The sequence below is a fragment of the Panicum virgatum genome, unplaced genomic scaffold (assembly GCF_016808335.1).
Source record: "Panicum virgatum strain AP13 unplaced genomic scaffold, P.virgatum_v5 scaffold_183, whole genome shotgun sequence".
Classification (NCBI taxonomy): Eukaryota; Viridiplantae; Streptophyta; class Magnoliopsida; order Poales; family Poaceae; genus Panicum; species Panicum virgatum.
In genome coordinates this window covers 182,501-201,338 of record NW_024376262.1, presented here as the reverse complement: position 1 = coordinate 201,338, position 18,838 = coordinate 182,501, and the positions used below count along the sequence as shown (strand labels likewise).

Here is an 18,838-nt window from a genome sequence, read left to right as displayed (position 1 = left end):
CACTTATTGGATTGCTCTTTGCATTTTTTACCTAGTTTTAGAAACTACTTAGTCCCCCGTGCATGCCTATTATACCTATTAGTAGCAGCTTACTCTACTATACGTGAATACCTTGCTTCTGCTTCTACTTGACCGGTGCTTGCTTATTAGATTAGCTATTCCTATCCGTGGTGAATATCTGCTATCCCATCTCTTCTATTAGTTCTAGTTACATACCCCCGAATACCGTGCTTTCTTACCTAGCTATTATGCATAAACCAGTGCTGCAGCTACTCCTTACTTCTATTGAGACTCTAGTCAAGAATTCATCTACATCTGCTGAGCCCTATTCTCTGCTATCTGCTGACCCTTCGTTTGTTGAATGAATTATACTTAGCGTACCACCATGGCATGGCTAATAGCACGACCATTGTCTATCTCTACCCTTGCTATCAAAACACTGTCTGATCCGACTTTCTCTTCCCCATGCCATAAGAGGGTTAAGGTATATGATGCATCTGATCAATGGATTGATACTATGCCTAGAAGGGTTTCTAGTATAACAGATCCTCCCCTTGCACACATGCTTTCGTTATTACCAGTATCTAAAATAGATGAAAGCAGAGATACTGAAACCGGCTTATGGGTTGCCTAAGCACATTGACAGCTTAGAAGGAACAGGTCGTGATTCTTTATGCAGACAGGTGGATAGCCTATCAGAAGAACTAGATTCTAGGAAATCGGACACTAGTACAGGCAAGCCTTCCCCTTCTCTACCTCTACCATCTCTTCCGTCTCCACCTCAACCGTCTCCTTCTCCACATCTTATTACTCCAAAGAGTCATGATTTGAGTCCTAAACCAACCACTAAAAGAACAATCCGCACTCAGAATAATACACAGAAAAGGTATAATAAGAAAAGAGGAAACCCCCTTAAATAAAATAAGAGTATGATGCCGCCCTCCCATACTCCAGCACACTTCCACCCTCTATAGCTCATAGTCACGGTATCCTCCTATATTCATAAAGCGTCCTCCTACATTCCGAAAGCGACCCTAGCACCAGTTTCTCTTTCAACTCTCATATAGACCATTATCAACCCATCCTTCGACTACCCTATGGCCTATCCCTTCCCCTAGCACTAGTATATCTTTCTACTCTCATATCGCGGACGCTCACCCCTTTTCTCATAAAACCCACATTTATCTTTTCCATAAGATCTAAGGGAAATTGGATCGCACTTCCATTTGTTTCATTTAACTAAACTGGTTGTACAGATTTCATTTCATGCAATCAGAATTTGTTGAATTGAATTTCAAAGCAAGAAAGCCAGGCCGGGGAGTTGGCTATTCTTTTCCTTTCCATAATTAAATATAATAAATGAAGAAAATCGGCACTCGCGAAGCAGAGGTAGGCACGAAGTGATTACTGTTTTCACTCCAAAAGAAAGAGAAAGACCGATAGGGGGAGCACAGTGGAGCTACAGACTTTCACTCCTCTCATGGTTCAGAAAAGTAAAACACTCGCTCCCTACTCACCTCAGGTAGTACTTAACATAGTCCTAACTCAACTGCCAGGAGTTTCAGAGAGAATTGGTTTGCAGCGCAGCGGCTCTTGACCAAAGCCTACCTTTCCCTTTTCTTTGCATTGAATTTCATTGCTTTAGGCGAGCTATTAATTGAACAGGCCGCATCTCAATACGATCCTTTTCATGCTCTGATACCGAGGATGGGTTCTTTTCTGGTAGCTAGGTAAAGGAACCTGATAGCATTATCTTTTTATTTTGCTAGCGCAAGGAATCGTTGTCTTCGTACGCTTCTATTCGTAGTCATCTATTCGTAGAAATTGTAGGATGCCGTTAGCGAAGCATCTTCACGGGTTTCTGCTTGGTTGGTATTTTTTCCTGCCATTTCATCCGTGAAAGCTCAAGTAGTTTCGGTTTTTTCATCTATTTATACCGCTTCTCGCAAGGAAGAGGCCCGCTTCAGTCAAGGCCAAGGTTGTAGTTCCGAGAAAGGATAGTACTTCTGTTCCTCTACGGGATATACGGCAAAGGTTTCGCAATAGTTGTAGAGAAAGTCCATCCCTCAATCACGGGACAATCCTCCAGGGCAAAGGTACTTCCAAAGCAGACAAGGTTCATCTGTGCATGAAAGGAATGAAACAAATTCAATAGATTCAATAGGGTCATCCCCACCGAGATCGGTACCTATCTAGATCCCCAGCTTCGACAAGGCGTCCTCCTTCGCATTTTGCGACCATTCCCACGAGGACTACGATTCGGATTATCTAATGTCATCCCCAAACATAATTACACCTTTTAAGAGGAAGGGACGGCCACAGCTGGCGGAGCCAAGCATCGGATGTAGTTCCTCGAAAGCAATTCAAAGGCACGGGATAGACGCACGATTTCAATCAATTCTCTAGTTGTATAGTAGTAGAACCGGTGCACGGCAGGGACGAAGTTCTGTTAGAGGGTATCCAGCTGTTGAAGCTTGGCAGTGGAATCCCTTACTCCTTGAATCAAATAGAATGTAGTAAGGGTTGTAGCATAGGCTGAGAAAAGAATAGATCAATAAGACAAGGCTTTCACCAGAGAAAGACAGTCTTCCCCGAGAAGACAGGGTTTATCGATAAAGAAACACCTTTTAAACCCTTATTGACCAGGTGCGTGCTGAATTCATAGGGTTATTAATGAGGACACAGAGCAACAAAGGGTATAGCTACTCTCGAGTACTATCTCGATTGAAGTATTACCAATCGTTGGTGATAACATCGTGCTTGAATGTATTAGTGGGAGAGTGGAAGGGTTAGTAGGTTGAAGAATGGAAAGACTCTTATATTCTGTCTCAGACAGTTGATGAATCATGGTGATAGGTAATGATGTGTAGTGGTGGGCTGGGGTTACTTGTATTCTCCATTTCTGCTGTGGATAGATTCCTTTGCAAACATAGTGAAGTGAGTTTGATCAATTCATTCTATTTCGTTGATAGCCTCACACGCACCTTTTGTTTACTTATCTTTTGAACCTTTTGTTTACCTATCTTTTGAAGTGGTAATAGCAATAGCAATAGAAATAGGAATAGGAAGACGATCATCATTGCTGGTGGTATCCCCTCCTAACCGTGGCTTTCGGGGGAAGAGCGCCCCTTGAGAAGGGATGGGAGCGAAGCCTACGTTGATCTATGAGACCTCGTTCCAAAGTCTTTTTCCAAAAGAGCACATCCCACTTCTAACTTCAATCTTCGAGGAAATTTGGCTATCTTGTGTTTATTCTATTTGCTAATTGATAGATTTATTTTTCTGTGTAACAGGAGGCCCGGGCATTGTTAGGTAGACTGGAAACATCAGAGAGGAAATTTTGATGCAGCATTGCGGGTTCTTCAGGGAATTGATATAAGAAGTTTGAGGCCACGAATGACCAGTGCTATTGCTGAAAGTATCAAGTCTAGAGTGCCTCCACGTTCTTCAAGAAGGAAAACCTCACAAGTGAACGGAATGCTAATGCATATGTCAATGCATTCTGTAAGCTTGCTTCTAGAGGCCATATTGCTTAAAGCAAAGTCATTGGAAGGCCTTGGTAGAGTAACAGGTAGGTATTAACTAGATTTTTCTTTTCCTTTTACTAACATTCTGCCTTTATTCTACTTCTTTCTCGTCTGTGTCAATGAGAAGTAAGAGTATTCTCGTACTACGAAGAATAGGCAAATCTTTGATTTGGAAGAGTTTTTTACTCATATCTTTTTTTCAGGGAAATATGCCTTTAAGAGGAAATGAGTGACTTTCTGCCGGAGAATAGTAGTCATCTGTACTCGTCTTTTGTCCTTCCATACTTACTAAGCAAACTAGGTCACACCTGGACAACTAGGGAACATAAGCGGGTGATCTAATCAGTGGGGAAAGCTGTTCATAAGGACCGGTGAGATGGTACTCCCCTGTGGTATCCCAATAACCGTATTCCCATGGGCATTTCCTCAAAAATAGGCTGTTTTGAGAAAGGAATCTATTAGCTGCACAAGTCCAGAGTTGTGTGTACCCCTAGTGAAAGAGTGGAGGAGTTCAGACGCATATCGATACCAAAGTGAGAAGCCTCTTAATGATGGAGAACCCGCCTCTGCCAAATGCCCAATACAAGCAAGCAGGGGGAGCGGATTCCCAGAGAGAATTCCCGTGTTACTCTGATATTAGAAATAGAGGAAACTAGCACTTTAGAAAGAATGCAGAAAAATGATGGAACTAGAACGAAGCTCTACAAAGTTCACAACTCACCATTGCAACCGTAGGTGGATACGCCTGCTGGACGGAGTCAGCAAAACCCAAAGCAAGATAGAACGTAACGGAGACTTTCCGGATCCCTCAACCTCCTATCGGTATGTATGAGGCTTCGCCAACTTAGAATACTGAATTTAGGCAAGACCAACAGCTACTTCATCTCCTGATTTCAGCGTTCCGTCTTTACGTCCTGTGGTGGGGAAGTATAGTGCAATCTACGTCCAACCATGGGTTCTATCGGAATATCATCGGTCTTACCACAACATTCTCCATTCCTGAAAATTCCTCCTTGGGTAGATTCTATCAAAAAATCCCAGTTCAACTTTATTAGCCTATCCTTATATGCTCCAAGGATTCAGCCTGCTACTATATCCAATCCATCCGAGTTGTCCCAATAAAGCGGATTTTACTTTAATACATCTCAGTGTACTTTCCTTATTGGTCTTACTCAGATACTTACTCGGGTTATTACAATATGGACATAGTCATTTATTGCCCAGTCCACTTATCTTTCTCCTTTTCTTTACGGTTAACAGGGTCAACTAACCAAAACCTTTGCGGTTCATCACCAGTTACGGATCGTAACAACTATCACCATCACCCCGATCACTCCGATAACTGATACCCAGTGCCGCGAGTGGAATGACAATGAAGCGAGTCTAGAGGTACCGGCAAGTTCTCCTGTGAAAAGAAGTGGAACTAAACAAGCTAGTGTTTTTAATATGCAAGGAACGCGGGTCATACCCGTACAAGTTCAGAAAGAAATCCTGGGAAAAGACGAGCAGATAAAAGTTCTCTTGCCCGTACGCTGGTAACCTAGCCCTGCCGTACGCAGGTTTCTTGAGTCCCGCCCTGCCTATCGAGAAAAGTGATTGGAATAACTATCTTCCTTCCATTGAAATCTGAGCATCGCTAATAGGAGATTTTCTTATATTTCCATGGTATTCCTCCCTTCGTCATCTTCGATTTGCAGATTTTAAACAAACGGCTATACGAGTTTTTGAGTACCAACGAAGGAGTGCCAAGGAACTAAATTAGCTCGAGTGGAGCTGGGCAACCAATTCAATGACTTTTTCGTAATGAAATGACTTGACTGCTGGTTGAGAGTCAAAAAGATACCAAAGCCAGTGGTGGAACGGAAGTGATTAGGGGAAGGAAGGAAAGAAAGGTAAAGAAAGAAAGCTGAACGTAACGGAAGTGAAAAGAGCGATTCCCCTATCGACAAAAGTGATAAATTACAATTTACCTACCGCTTGCCTTCTACAGGATGGGTCCCCTCCCTCCGTAGGCTTACGGCAACAAGACCAATCCGCTCGATCCACTAATAAAATAAGTTGGAGACTACTAATCTGCCAAATCTGCTGTAGCTTTCCCAACGCCTGGGGGCTTAGTTACGTATCATAGGTAAATCTCTCCAAAGTCGTTAGCCTATCGTCATACTATGTTATAGCCCGCCCTTGCCTAGTTGACAGCTTTTTTGATATCTGCTTTTATGACTCTATTGACCGTAGGCCAACGTTTGACTTCCTGGAAAAGAGTGATAGCGCCCCGTCTCGGCCGAAATCCATGCGAATGCACGGAAAATAGAGGATCAAATAACAGGTTCAATAAGTGGGCTAGTCCTAGCCCTCCATTACGATCCTATCTCTCTCCGCAGGTTGAGTTATAGGTCGAAACATTCCCGGTTTGTTCGCTTTTGGTATGAACGACCGAAACATTGCCGAGAAGCGAAAGGTTGATGTCAACAACTCACACTGAATTTCCTCCAGTTCCTCCCTTTGTGGCAGAGCGAGCGCCTTGACTAAGATAGATTGACTCTTTCATTCTTGCAGCCTATTCTGGTTCCAATCGCGTTTGAGGAAAACCCCCTTTGGCATCAATGAAACTCTGTGATATAGGAGTTCACTCATTTCGTTTGAGAGATAGTGGAATTTATTCTTTCAACACGTACATCGACGAGGGTGTCGATGACTTGAGTGAGGGTGAGGAATGGTCATGTGCTAGAGGCCGTACCGTTGGAGTAAGACCTCAACAAGGGGGTGTGCAGTTTAAATGTAAATGACGAGCATGGAGAGGCCAAGGTCATTTGTAATTAGGTGTGGCTGATGCAAGAAGACTGGCGAGCTGTCCATGGTGAGACTCGTTGTGATGCTACTGCAGGAGGCATCCTGGTGTAGTTGAGGGCGCAGGACTTCTGTGCGGGTACAACTGGCACTTAAAAGACCTTCCGTGTAGATGAGTTCTCTTGAGTGAGACTAATCGAGTTACGAAGAAACCTTTGCGATGGTGCTGTGCAGTTGGGTTCTCTATGGAGGAACTTCGTTGTGGGGACCAAGGGGTCTTCTTAAGAAGAGTTGCTTTGATGAAAAGAGTGTAGCCATGATGGCAAGTCAAGGTGGGGCCCTGTGAAGGCAAGCCTTGTGTATGTTGGCGTGATGACGAGAGAAAGGAAATGACCTTGAACAATAGCAGTCTGTAGCACACCCTGCAATGACTTCGACCAGCGGACCAGCCTATCCAATACCCTACGCCATGCTTGATGGCTTGGCCTGTGGCTTTGTTGACCAGTGCAAAGGCCCGACAACCGTTCTGAGAGTCGCTGGAGAATGGCCAATAAGCTGGATTCCCTCCTTGCTTTACCTACTTTTTTTCCAGCGACTGCTACTGATTCCTTTATTTCCCACGTAACCTTTACTTCTATCTGGAGAAGATCCATTACCTAGCTCTTATTCCGGCATGATCAAATCGATACCAACATTCAAGAGCGGATAAGGCTAAAAAGAGAAAAAGCAGGGCTTAGGGGGAGGAATCCATTTATTATTTATTTATTAGCCTTAGCCTAGGCCCAACTATGTACAGAAATCTATCTATTATTGCCTGCATCGACAGCAAAGTAAACTCTCGCTGATGATAGAAGAACAACTCTTAGGGCAGTAGCAAGGAAACTATGAGCTATTTATTGTTCCTTTCTTAGACAGGCTACAAGATAAAGGATGGCTTATGGTCTATTTTCTTACTTTACTATCCTGCCTGACTTGGCAAATAAAAGAGAACCCCATTTCGCCCGGAATTGGACTTGTTTGCTACCTTGGGAAATCTTTATGCTTACCTACTTGCTGACCTTAGGATAGGAAATGCATATTACCTGAAAGCTAGTCGCTCGGCTGGCACGCTATCAAAGCACTTAGGATTGGCTGGAACAGAACCCCCGAGAAACTTTTTAACATTTCGGAGAATATAGAGAGGAGGGAGATAAATGTATATTTTGTATCGTTTCTTCGATACCTCGCTTACGTTTAACTTCCCTTCACCAACCTCAGAGGGTACTACGGGCTTAGACTCTCTAAGATATCCATCACTAAACTAAAGAAAGTAGCGAAAATCATAAGAGAAGCTTTGTGTTCAGAAGGTTGGGAAGGAGTACGCCCGGTTTGTCTTGATTTGCTTCATCCATGATTCCCCTTGTGGAGTGAAGTGGAATGCTAAAGATACAAAAGTGAACCGTAGGATCTCGTCTTACCCCATTGACAAAACTTGTCCAAGAAACCCTGTATGTATCGACTATGTAAATAAAGCCCTAATGTTTCAATTCCGCATACACCAAGAACGACCAATTAGCTCTAGCCAAACCTTGAACATAATTTTTCATTTATGCCCAAAAGGGACAACTGGTTTTGCCCATTGGTTCAAAGAAGTATTCAAATTTCCTTGGATGTGTATTATTCTTCTGGATTTGGTCGGTTGTATTATATATCGACTTTAAAATATAATATAAAAATTGAGCATTCTACTGTCAATGAAGTACATACTAAAATTGGGAAATGTTGAGCTCTATTGTTTGGAATAGGCTCGCTCCATCCTTCCGCCCGGCTGTGCTTTTACCTTTTTTTTTTGGTAGTGGTCTCCTGGTATTTTTTTTTGAAACGCCTGCCTTTTCCAATGATGGTGGAACCAGATCCAACACTTTCGGGATATCTCCCCGTGCTGCGCTCAGCATGTCCCACCATCTGAGCTAACCTGTCCTTAGCACGGACAGCACTCAATATCTCGCAGCGGAAGCGGAATATGTCTACCGGAGTACGCTCCGCAAAGCTCCTCACTCGGCACACAATCTATATCCAAGTCCCCCATCGCACTCCACAAGTTTGGGACGACCCCTTTCTTAACGGTGCCTTAACACAAGGCTTCCCTACTAAACCAGTACACTAAGTACGGGATCACTACTCATGACTCCTTGGTCTTCATAGTCCTCGAGAACACGATCAACAATGTCTCCCATACATTGTATGACGAAATGCCTCCTCACTATCCAATCAAAAACCGGACTTCCAAGATCCATCTCACTCAGACCCTTTTGAATGTAGCGGATAACAACGGAGCGGGGCTATCGAATTGATATGTATTCGAATCTTAGGAGCTGGTAATCACTGATATGCTCATATTGGTGACGTTATTGTTGCTGTAATCAAAGAAGCAGTGCCCAAAATGCCTCCAGAAAGATCAGACAGAAGTAAGACGAGCTGTAATTGTACGTACATGTAAAGAACTCAAACGTGACAACGGTATGATAATACGATATGATGACGATTGTCATTGATCAAGAAGGAAATGAAATCCAAAAGGAACTCGAGGTGCGATCGCTCGGGAATTGAGACTTATGAATTTCACTAAAAGAGTCTCATGAGCTCCTGAGGTATTAGAAATACTAGTAGTAGAGACTATGATATAGTAGGGTACCTGAATATAGATCAATTAGTAGATTGTGTCTGACGCATATACATGAAAAAAGCAAATAATTATATAATAATAAGAAAAAGAATTCTAATCTTAATAAAAGGAAGGGTTCGAATAGCATCTACTAATATTATATTACCGAAAACTTTGTGAAAATACTTCTACGAGAAGGTTTTATTGAAAACGTTCGAAAACCATAGGGAAAGTAACAAATCTTTCTTGGCACGTGCCCCTGCTCCTGGTCTTCGAACTAGTCATTAATGGTCGGCAACATAGGTACCGTACCCTTTTTCGGTATGCGTTGCGAACACTTTCATTTTTAGCGTCTCATCTTCTCTGGAGAAGCTCAAATCGAACGGATAGAGCAGATGGTCCAACTACAGAACTTCTTCTTTTTCATTACTTCCATGGTCGTGCCCCGTGGCACGGCAGCACCCGTACTATTGAAATGGTTCGTCAGTAGAGATGTTCCCACTGGTGCCTCTTTTTCCAATGGTACTATAATTCCTATTCCTATCCCTTTATTCCCTTTTTTGGTCTATCTACATTCAAGGAAATTCATACGCTCCATGGACAGAGCAAAAAGTGGAGTGTTGGTCAAAGCAAGCCGCCCTATTCTATTACCAGACAAAATTGGGAGAAGCTCATCCGCTAGAAATGCTTTATTTCGTTTCGTTCCCGTTCTTCATTTCCTTATTATCGAATCCATGGGGGACTTGTCATATTTAGAATCTTTCTGCGGTCTGCTCTGTTTACAATTCTTTCGTACTCTCTTCTCTTTACCACGCGATAGGTCAGCGAAGCGTGAGCGGGCGCTCCGAAGTAAAGGCCAAACACTTCGGCCTAAGGGGAATGAGCAACAAAATGACAAGATGAGGTGCCCCGGGCACCCCCATATAGAAAGAAGGGTCGAAGGTTTTGGGCCTGTAGCTTTCCCCGCCCCCCCCTCGTCGAGTGGTGCTTGTTTGGGGGGTGTGCCACCTGAAATCGGGCTTGAAGCTCTCGCCTTACCAACGAGCCGACTGTTGATGGCTGTTGGTCACGACTACTACAAAAAAGTGAAGATGAATCTTTCTATTTCACATGGAGGAGTGTGCATCTTTATGTTGGGTGTTCTTCTGTCGTGCGACCCGATGGCTTATGTGCGACCTGTGGCCCACGCCTCCTATTCTATTTGTTCAGGGCGGGCGGCGTGAACTCTGATTCGATCCGGGTATTCAATCCCGCCGCTGAGATGCTCAGTTGACTCCTTAACCTTGATAGGAAGATGGCTTATTCCTAAATTCGTGCATAAGGGTAAGGAACTTTGGATGAATTAATGCGAATGGGTGTAAGCCTCGCAGCTCGGAAACACCCAGTGCTGACCACACTGAGAGACACGAAAGCGCAGGTAATGCCAGTTGGCGAAGTGGCGTTAAGCATCCCTAGCGGTACGCAAAGAGAGGTCGTGATGATATCATCTACGTCCGTACCGCTCCTCGTGGAGTAGATCCCGCATCCAACCAACCCTTTTTTTACCAGGGAACGGGAGAATTCCCACTACCGCTGGCAGGCCAGCCGGGCCGTGAGCGCGGTGGGAACGGGCTTCCCAAAAAGCGAGCCCCGGCCCGGGTCAGCATAGAATGGGGGGGGGGGGGACGGCCCTAATGTTGTGTTGGCCGGGTTGCGGGCGGATAAAAGCGGACGTGGGGACTCGGGTCGGGGCACAGCGTAACTAAGAGAGCCATTCCATTTAGTGCGAGACAGAATGGGCGGGCACAAGCGGTCTGGTGTCCGAGCCGATTGGTCAGACGACGACTACTGCACATATTATATTAGCCGCCTATCCCGGAATGGACTGGGATGGAATAGAAAGAACGCGAAGCAACAAGCAAGGGATGAGCGCTTTGTTGCTAAAGCGCATACGTTTTCTTGCTGGGTCGGTTTGTTTTTTGGGGGTGGGGCAATAAGCTTGCTTCTTCACAAGCTTATCCCCGCCCCTTTCCTGTCCGTCCCGACCGGCAGCAGTTGGGTCTCCCCATCTCTCCTCAACTTCCCCGGTCTTCGGCCCGAGCTGTATGAGGCAGAAACTCGTCCCACGTACGGTTCGGAGGCCGAGCCCCACCCCTGCAATAATGGTGCGGCTTAGGTCAACTAATACGAATAAGATACAGTTCACTCAACGATTGCCTTTGGGTCCCGAACTCCATATGGGGAAGGAACGTTGTTGTTTGCGAGGTCTCGATCATTTACATGGACCCACTTCTCATTCCATTTGTGGGAATTTTTTGATTTATAAACCGTCCCCAACGAGCGAAAGGTTCATGTTTGAACATGATGAATCACTTCGTGCCGACCTGTTGCCCATAAACTTTCCTGCCTCATATGAGAATGGAAAACTGGAAGATTTTCTGCATCGGTGGATGAAGAATCACGAACATAAGAATTTCTGGTTTAGCATGTTCCCAGAAAGAAGATACTTTTTTTCCATTCGAGAAACGAGGAGTACGACTGAAGTGGCTATACATACAAATCCATTTACGGATCTATATGCTCCGATTGGAACTGGAAGTTCCAGAACTGGCGGCTGGTATACCACCATAATGAAATTGCCTTTTATTTTTAGTATTCGGATAGGATTTCTGTTGGCTTCATCGGGAGGCTCGCGTAGTTTGTTACGTCAACTCCAAAAGGATAAGTTGCATTGGAATCGAGAAAGTTTCGTTCATAATTGCATTAAAGGAGACTATGTTTGGGACCGGTCTGGGTTCGGCTCATCAACTCGAACGGTCAATGCTGGCCTGATACCAGCATCGTTATACGTCACAAGTTGGGGTGGTTGAACAGGAAAAACAACAAGGCAGGCGATAGGAAAAAGCAAAGGGGAACTGGTTAAAACTAAACAAGGAAAGGAACCGAACCGTTGGGATATGCGAATTCGATTACCAGATCGGATTGGAGGAAAAAGCAATAGTCCCTCCACATGATATTTCTCATATATAGATCCAAATCCATTGCTGCGAACGGCTGCTCGTAATCGGCATGATAGCGAAGCGAGCTCCTTTACGAGTACTACGAAGCGAGGCCTACATTCCTTTTACGCGCTCATCTTCTTTGACCCGGTATGAGAGAAGAGCTCGGCCTGCTTAGCCATCAGTTAGTGCCGATGCATGACTTCCATTCGAAGACAGGAACGGTACTTCCAACGGCTCATCGCGGATGTCAAGGGTACGGGTGAAATCTATTCAATGGTTGTATTGGCAAGGCATGCTTGTGATTGGCATGTTCCGAGAAGAGCACGGCTAAGGGCAAAGCAGACAAGGCACGGGTCCTATCCGCGGATTCGCAATAGTTCTAGTTCCTCGAAAGGACATCGTTCGCTTGCGGCTGAAGTGGAGATACGGCAGTAGTTCCTATCCGGTTTTCAACGGCTAAGGGTCGGTCCATAGAACCCTCGGTTTCGGCTTTCCTAGTCGGCTTTTTCCACGAGTTGGATCGTATAATGATGATCGGAACTGATTCCTTTCCTTCCTATCCGAATACCGGAAACGGCCTTCCTATTTGGAAAATCCTATCCTGGTTCTGTTTCTGTGTAAGCAACTATTGCCTTACTTGAGGATGAGTTTTCCCCTTGCTTTGCAACAACCAAATTCCCTTTTCTTCCAAGCAAAGCAAGACCTATTCCTTTCAAAATTCGTACTTCTGCAAAGCTTTAGGGGTTTAGAGAAAGGGTCTTTCTTTCTACCTATGACGAATAACTTCTTATTATCATGGCGACAGGCATTGTAAACCTACTTTTCCTACCTCCAGATGAGGAGGCCTTAGGACAAACATTCCGAAGTCACTGGAACGGCAGTGATGTGATCCTGTGTCAAAGTAGAGCAGTAGCGATAGTGAATTACTATTCTCATTAACAATAGGGCCTTTCTTCCGATCTTATCCAATTCGTTACGTTTTCTGATTGCACTACTTCCTTCTAATCCAACAATTTGAAACCTAATCTATAATATCCTAATCCATTAATGAATGCGATCTTCCCGTTTATCTCCATCTGCAGGGCTAGGATTTCTTCTTCTCGATAGTGATGAGGCTAGTGCTCCTTCTCTTCTTCCCAATTCCTGGAAGCCTTCTACTCCTCGAAACCCTGTCTTTTGTTTGATTTAGTTACAGATGGACTATCAAAGATATTGGCTAGAGGTCAAGATGCTGGGTGCCATGGATCGAGTGATCAAATCAGAATAGTTTTCAAAGTGAAATGTTGCTCCTAAGAAAACTCGTATAGTAGTCTCATTGGCCTTCGTCGATGGGACAAACGCGGAAGTGTATGCGTTACAAGGCAACTAGCATTTTGTTTTGTCATGGAATGAAAGAATGTTCTTGTTTTTCGTTGGAAAAACCAACGCCGACGTCAAGATCAGTCTCCTTTCTCTTTTCGGGAGCAGAGCTTCAAAAGAAGGACAGTAACGATCGCGTAATATCAATTTATCGGCCTCGTCATCGAAAGCGGCTTCCAATTGCTCGGAAATTCTCAGCTATATGGGGGACTTTGATGGTGAGCAAAAAGAATTGATCAAGAAATTGGTAAACTTTCGCATGATCGATGGTAAAAGAACGAGAGTTCGTGCTATTGTTTATAAAACTTTTCACCGCCTAGCTCGAACTGAACGCGATGTAATCAAACTTATGGTTGACGCCGTAGATAATATAAAGCCAATATGCGAAGTGGTCAAAGTAGGAGTCGCAGGTACTATTTATGATGTTCCTGGGATTGTAGCCAGGGATCGTCAACAAACCTTAGCTATTCGTTGGATCCTTGGAGCAGCTTTCAAACGACGTATAAGCTACAGGATAAGCTTAGAGAAATGTTCATTTGCTGAGATACTGGATGCTTACCGAAAGAGGGGAATTTCACGTAAGAGAAGGAAGAATCTTCATGGACTGGCTTCCACCAATCGGAGTTTCGCGCATTTCAGATGGTGGTAAAGTGATACCACATAAGGAGCTCTTCCTCATTCAGTCATACTCAACAAAAGTCAGAAATGTTTGACCCTGATCCTTTTTTCATCTTCATATAGAAAGAAAATCGGCCTTCCTCATACTCCCCCCTTCATTCATGGAGTTGGAGGAATCCACAAGAGGCCTGCCCGTTCATAATTGCATAAAAGAACCATTCTTTTTATGAAAACTCTTGTTCCAAACAAGCAAGGGATTGAGCAACTAGCGCAAAAGCCGTTGCGCTAACGCGCATCCGTTTTCTTGCTCCTTAACGACCGAGGGATGAAATCTTTCGACGACTAGGGAGGCGTCACCCGAGGCCGATTCCTGTGGATCACTATAGAATCTTCTAGAAGCAAGCTAGGCTACCTTCTGGCTAGCTCTGCCATCTTAGAAAAATTCCTTCGCGCTTAGCTTAGTAAGCTAGCTTGGTAAGCTAAGCAAGCCTGGTTCTCCGGGCACTATGGTAGGACGTGGATCGATCATGACGAGAATGGACTTCTCCGTCATGTAATGGTTTAGAAGAGTCACGGTCCAGTTCCCCGCCGGGCTTTTTCCCTTCTCGACTAGACGAAGGAGATATTCATTCCATTCAGGCAGGTGAGGAAGGGCGGCGTCGGCTTGACCCTGTCTTCTCTCTTGGTCGGGTCGGAGGCTAAGTTTCTCATTCAGTGGTGAGGTGTTCATAGAAAGCAAGGCCTCGCCCAACGAGTGGCGGATTTGGTTTGGGTGGGGTCTCGTCTCGCTTGGACGCTGGGGAGATCCATAGATCTGGATAGAGTCTTTCTCGCTCAGTAAAGAAGAGTACGCGCGCTACGGCTTACGCAGTGGATCTTCGGGCAACCAACCCGGCACATCCAATTCCGATCAACAACTTGGAGGTATGGCTGAGTGGCTTAAGGCATTGGTTTGCTAAATCGACATACAAGAAGATTGTATCATGGGTTCGAATCCCATTTCCTCCGGCACGGAAGTTGAACGGGCGGGCGAAATTACGTGAGAGAAAGAACCTCAGATTGATGGAGTCCGCCGTCGGACAGAATAGCACTACTTAGTGACTAGGAGCGGAGCGCCCCTTTCTTGTTCTTGGTGGCGTCTATAGCGAAGAAGACCTTCCCGAACGAGGGCCGTCCAGTCCCTGGCCGGCTCTCGGTTCTTGAGCAAGCTCCTCCACTGCGGGTAGGATGCTTATAGATGAAGAAAAGAGACTTTAGGCAAGTGGTTCTGGTAGCTCAGCTGGTTAGAGCAAAGGACTGAAAATCCTTTTTTGCTTGTTTCAGTGGGAAGAGCAAGGGGCATTGCCCTTTAAATCCTTCAGTGGTTCGAATCCACATCTGAGCGTCTTTTTTTTTCGGTATGCCGCTCCGCGAGCAAGGAGCGCCGCGAGGAGAGCGAGAGAACGAAGTGGGCTTTGGTGATGTCGGAATTTGCACCTATTTTTATCTATTTAGTGATCAGTCCGCTAGTTTCTTTGATTCCACTCGGTGTTCCTTTTCCATTTGCTTCCAATAGTTCGACCTATCCAGAAAAATTGTCGGCCTACGAATGTGGTTTCGATCCCTCCGGTGATGCCAGAAGTCGTTTCGATATACGATTTTATCCGGTTCCTATTTTATTTATTATCCCTGATCCGGAAGTCACCTTTTCTTTTCCTTGGGCAGTACCTCCTAACAAGATTGATCTGTTTGGATCTTGGTCCATGATGGCCTTTTTATTGATTTTGACGATTGGATCTCTCTATGAATGGAAAAGGGGTGCTTCGGATCGGGAGTAACCACTAGTGAAAGGGCTAAGGGGGGAAGGACATAGGAAAGAAGGATGCCTACAAAAAATCAATTGATTCGTCATGGTAGAGAAGAAAAACGGCGCACGGACCGTACTCGAGCTTCGGATCAATGTCCCCAGAAGCAAGGAGTATGCCTGCGTGTTTCGACGAGAACACCGAAAAAACCTAATTCAGCTCTACGTAAGATAGCAAAAGTACGGTTGAGCAATCGACATGATATATTTGCTCACATTCCAGGCGAAGGTCATAATTCGCAGGAACATTCTATAGTCTTAGTCAGAGGAGGTAGAGTGAAAGATTCGCCAGGTGTGAAATCCCATCGTATTCGAGGAGTCAAGGATTTGCTGGGAATTCCGGATCGTAGAAAGGGAAGATCTAAATATGGTGCAGAAAGACCAAAATCGAAATGAATGGAAGATGCCTCTGGAACTTTTTGGTTCTTTTGTTCGGGAGACAACCATTGTAGATTCCAGCCGAGAAGACAAAAAAAGGGTATCCCCATGGAGCAGTTTTGGGACTTATTTCAAAATCTGATACACAAAGCGTGGGAAACCGAACCCGCTTTTGTTGTAAAAGTAGCAGCAATAGTCGTAATTTTAGTCTTCATAGCCACGTTTATCTCCAACCACTGCCTCAAGTGGAGATGCTTCCTGTATAATAAAAAACAGGGCAATGTCCTATTTGAGATTGAGGACTCTGTCTCCGGTTTCAAAATGAAACCGACACCTCGAGTGCCAATTCCTGTAAGGAAGACCCAGAAAAAGTTGGATGTAAGGAAGCTGAAGCGGAAATGCAATTCTCGGTGATGGTATGGTAGGAAGCCAACCCATCAAAAGGAAAGGTGAGCAGCCCTTATTGCACAAACGGCCTACTTATAGCCCTATTTATACCCTTTCTAACGTGGATGACAGGTTTTCTCTGGTGAAGCTTATAGACCCACCCCTTCTTTATACTAATATAATAGCATCTTTCCCTGCCTGTCTGCAGCTTTGTCTGACTATATTTGGTCTAGGACTAATGAGCTCCCTTTCTGACTCGAAAGAAATTGACGTATCAAATCTAGTTTGTTGTGGTTGGAAAAGAAAATAAGGTATTTCCTCCTCTGGCTATATACTTTATAATTAACCTATTTCTTAGGGAAGTAATGAAGATGGCTAAGAAAAAAGGTATCCGGTTCCTTTCATCCAAAGATAAAAAGGATACACAGATCTAAGCTAATCAAGGCTAAGGGAATCTTTTCCTATAACTGCTAACGGCGGATATCCGTTTCCTCGGGCAAACCACATTCTATTTATCTTATCCTCGGGGAAAGCACATTCTATTTATCAATTCTACTGATTCTAGCTGTATTTCCCTATAGTATTTGCTGACTAGTAAGTGAGATATGGCTTAGCTTAGTATTTGGTTCAGTTGCCTTCTTCTTTGCTTTGGTTTGGTTTGCTTTGCTTTTCAAGAATGAACTCCTTGGTCCGTTGAGATCATTCTGCTACGTACTAACTTGTAGTGGAATAGAAGATAGCGACTGTTCAGACTCGAACTGGCATAGGCTGGTCTGATCCGTATCAATATCTTAAGGGTTTCTGTTAAAGCTTAAAGGCGCATCGGTTTCTTTCCGATTGATTCCTAGTCACCTCTGCCCCCGGGTGAGGATTCCGCCCTTGCTTCTCGCAATGGTCCACCGGATATACCTAAAGACATAACAATATTCTTAAAACTATTACTATAGAGGCCCTGCCATTGAAACTAGATTCATACTCTAGTATAGTCTAGTACTTTATCAAAGGTGCCTTTCATCTTATCTGTTTAGGAATCAGAATGAAAGCTAGCTTAGTCAGTCGTAGGTATGTACAAGCTAACAATAAAGTTTAAAGGCTATATATGAGGAAATGAAATAAAGAGATAGGTTAGGAAAGAGTGGTTCGTTTCGCTACGCTTTTACCGCAGGCTTTCACTTCTTGTCTACAGCAGTTCAAGTACGAGATAATGAATTCCTCTAGCCCTGTCGAGAGGGAAGGTCAAGTAAATCGCTTCAAGCAATGGCTTTGGATCGCCCTAATTGTGATCATTCTCCGCTTCGTTCGCTGATCTCTTGCTATTGCTTTTTCTCTCTAGCCTTGTCAGGCTGGGCCTAGGGTTTCCATTCCTAAGGCTTTTTCTGTTTCAAAGTCCGACTGCTAGAATTCTTATAATGAAAGTCTTCCTAGCACGGACTATGGCTGCTTATTAATTAAGTAAGGGAAAACATCTTACCATAGGATCGATCATAAGGCCTAGGTCTTTCTTCAAAGATAAGTACTGACCTTTCCTACTGTGTCAAAGCACTTTTGCTAAGCCTCACGCTTAAGCAAGTATTTCATCTGCATAAAGGAGGAAGTAACTTACCCTTGAACAATCGCCTGCTCTAGCATATTGGAAAAGGCGTGCATAGGTTGACTAGTCTAAAAAGAGAGGCTTCCTTATAAGGGAATTGGCGCCCGCAGCTCGGCATACTTATTCTACTGACTTATTAGCAACAGTAATGAAATCTGCCGTACACCACTATCGAATCAGGTCTCGGGCAAGCAAGGGAACGAGTTTATTCATCTTGAGAGTAAAGCGTTTAGTGAAGAAGACGAATTGGACTTTCGAACCTAAAGCAGGCAGATAAACTGGTCCTATATAACCAAACTAAGCTCGGAGCGAGCCAGAAAAATAAGCTAATCCTTACGTCGTCCCAGCCTATCCATACAACGTTGTCAAAGTCCCAGCTGATGATTCTTATTTCCCTATTCTCTTAGTAGGAGAGGAGCATGGCCAACCAATCACATCTGTAGCTCGAGCTCTTGCTTTCGCTCGCAGTTGTCCGATACTTGCTTGACTAGTAAAATAAGCCTACCTAGTGGATGTGAATTCTTCCTTCTAAGCTCGTTTCCAAACGTATGAAACATGAGTTAGGCCGGGTATCCATCAAACCAAGCAACAGAGTCTGGTGTATAGATTTCTTATTGAATGACAGGAACTACTGCTTAGCTTGCCAGTTATTACTTGACTTATACAGGTGCAGGTACTTATCACTCTTACTCCAAGCCTGGTCTTTTTTGCCCAAGGACGACC

General features: G+C 44.3%; 4 protein-coding genes across 5 annotated transcripts; all 4 read left to right on the top strand.

Annotated features, from left to right (window-relative positions):
* Positions 1–1,321: 1,321 nt before the first annotated feature.
* LOC120693826 (cytochrome c biogenesis CcmF C-terminal-like mitochondrial protein) lies at positions 1,322–14,069 on the top strand. Of its 2 annotated transcripts, XM_039977044.1 has the most exons (2): positions 1,322–10,107; positions 11,119–14,069. In XM_039977044.1, exons 1-2 carry the CDS (start codon positions 9,354–9,356, stop codon positions 11,805–11,807), a joined length of 1,443 nt encoding a protein of 480 aa, XP_039832978.1. In that variant the 5' UTR covers positions 1,322–9,353; the 3' UTR covers positions 11,808–14,069. The 2 variants fall into 2 exon arrangements, with proteins under 2 accessions (XP_039832978.1, XP_039832979.1); XM_039977045.1 differs by having other exon boundaries at positions 1,351–11,714.
* On the top strand, positions 12,497–14,069 carry LOC120693843 (ribosomal protein S7, mitochondrial). Its single transcript, XM_039977061.1, has one exon. The coding sequence runs from the start codon at positions 13,501–13,503 to the stop codon at positions 13,945–13,947; it is 447 nt and encodes a 148-aa protein (XP_039832995.1). The 5' UTR covers positions 12,497–13,500; the 3' UTR covers positions 13,948–14,069.
* Positions 14,070–14,937: 868 nt separating this feature from the next.
* LOC120693848 (NADH-ubiquinone oxidoreductase chain 3) lies at positions 14,938–16,186 on the top strand. The gene has a single exon (XM_039977066.1). It carries the CDS (start codon positions 15,377–15,379, stop codon positions 15,731–15,733), a length of 357 nt encoding a protein of 118 aa, XP_039833000.1. The 5' UTR covers positions 14,938–15,376; the 3' UTR covers positions 15,734–16,186.
* LOC120693845 (ribosomal protein S12, mitochondrial) lies at positions 15,631–16,632 on the top strand. Its single transcript, XM_039977063.1, has one exon. The coding sequence runs from the start codon at positions 15,778–15,780 to the stop codon at positions 16,153–16,155; it is 378 nt and encodes a 125-aa protein (XP_039832997.1). The 5' UTR covers positions 15,631–15,777; the 3' UTR covers positions 16,156–16,632.
* Positions 16,633–18,838: the final 2,206 nt, after the last annotated feature.

Excerpts from the sequence above, each read along its gene's own strand:
- LOC120693826 (XM_039977044.1), top strand. The coding sequence starts at position 9,354 with ATGGTCCAACTACAGAACTTCTTCTTTTTCATTACTTCCATGGTCGTG. Across the intron at positions 10,108-11,118 it reads TATGTTGGGTGTTCTTCTGT|CTAATACGAATAAGATACAG; the intron begins CGTGCGACCCGA and ends GGCTTAGGTCAA.
- LOC120693843 (XM_039977061.1), top strand. The coding sequence starts at position 13,501 with ATGGGGGACTTTGATGGTGAGCAAAAAGAATTGATCAAGAAATTGGTA.
- LOC120693845 (XM_039977063.1), top strand. The coding sequence starts at position 15,778 with ATGCCTACAAAAAATCAATTGATTCGTCATGGTAGAGAAGAAAAACGG.
- LOC120693848 (XM_039977066.1), top strand. The coding sequence starts at position 15,377 with ATGTCGGAATTTGCACCTATTTTTATCTATTTAGTGATCAGTCCGCTA.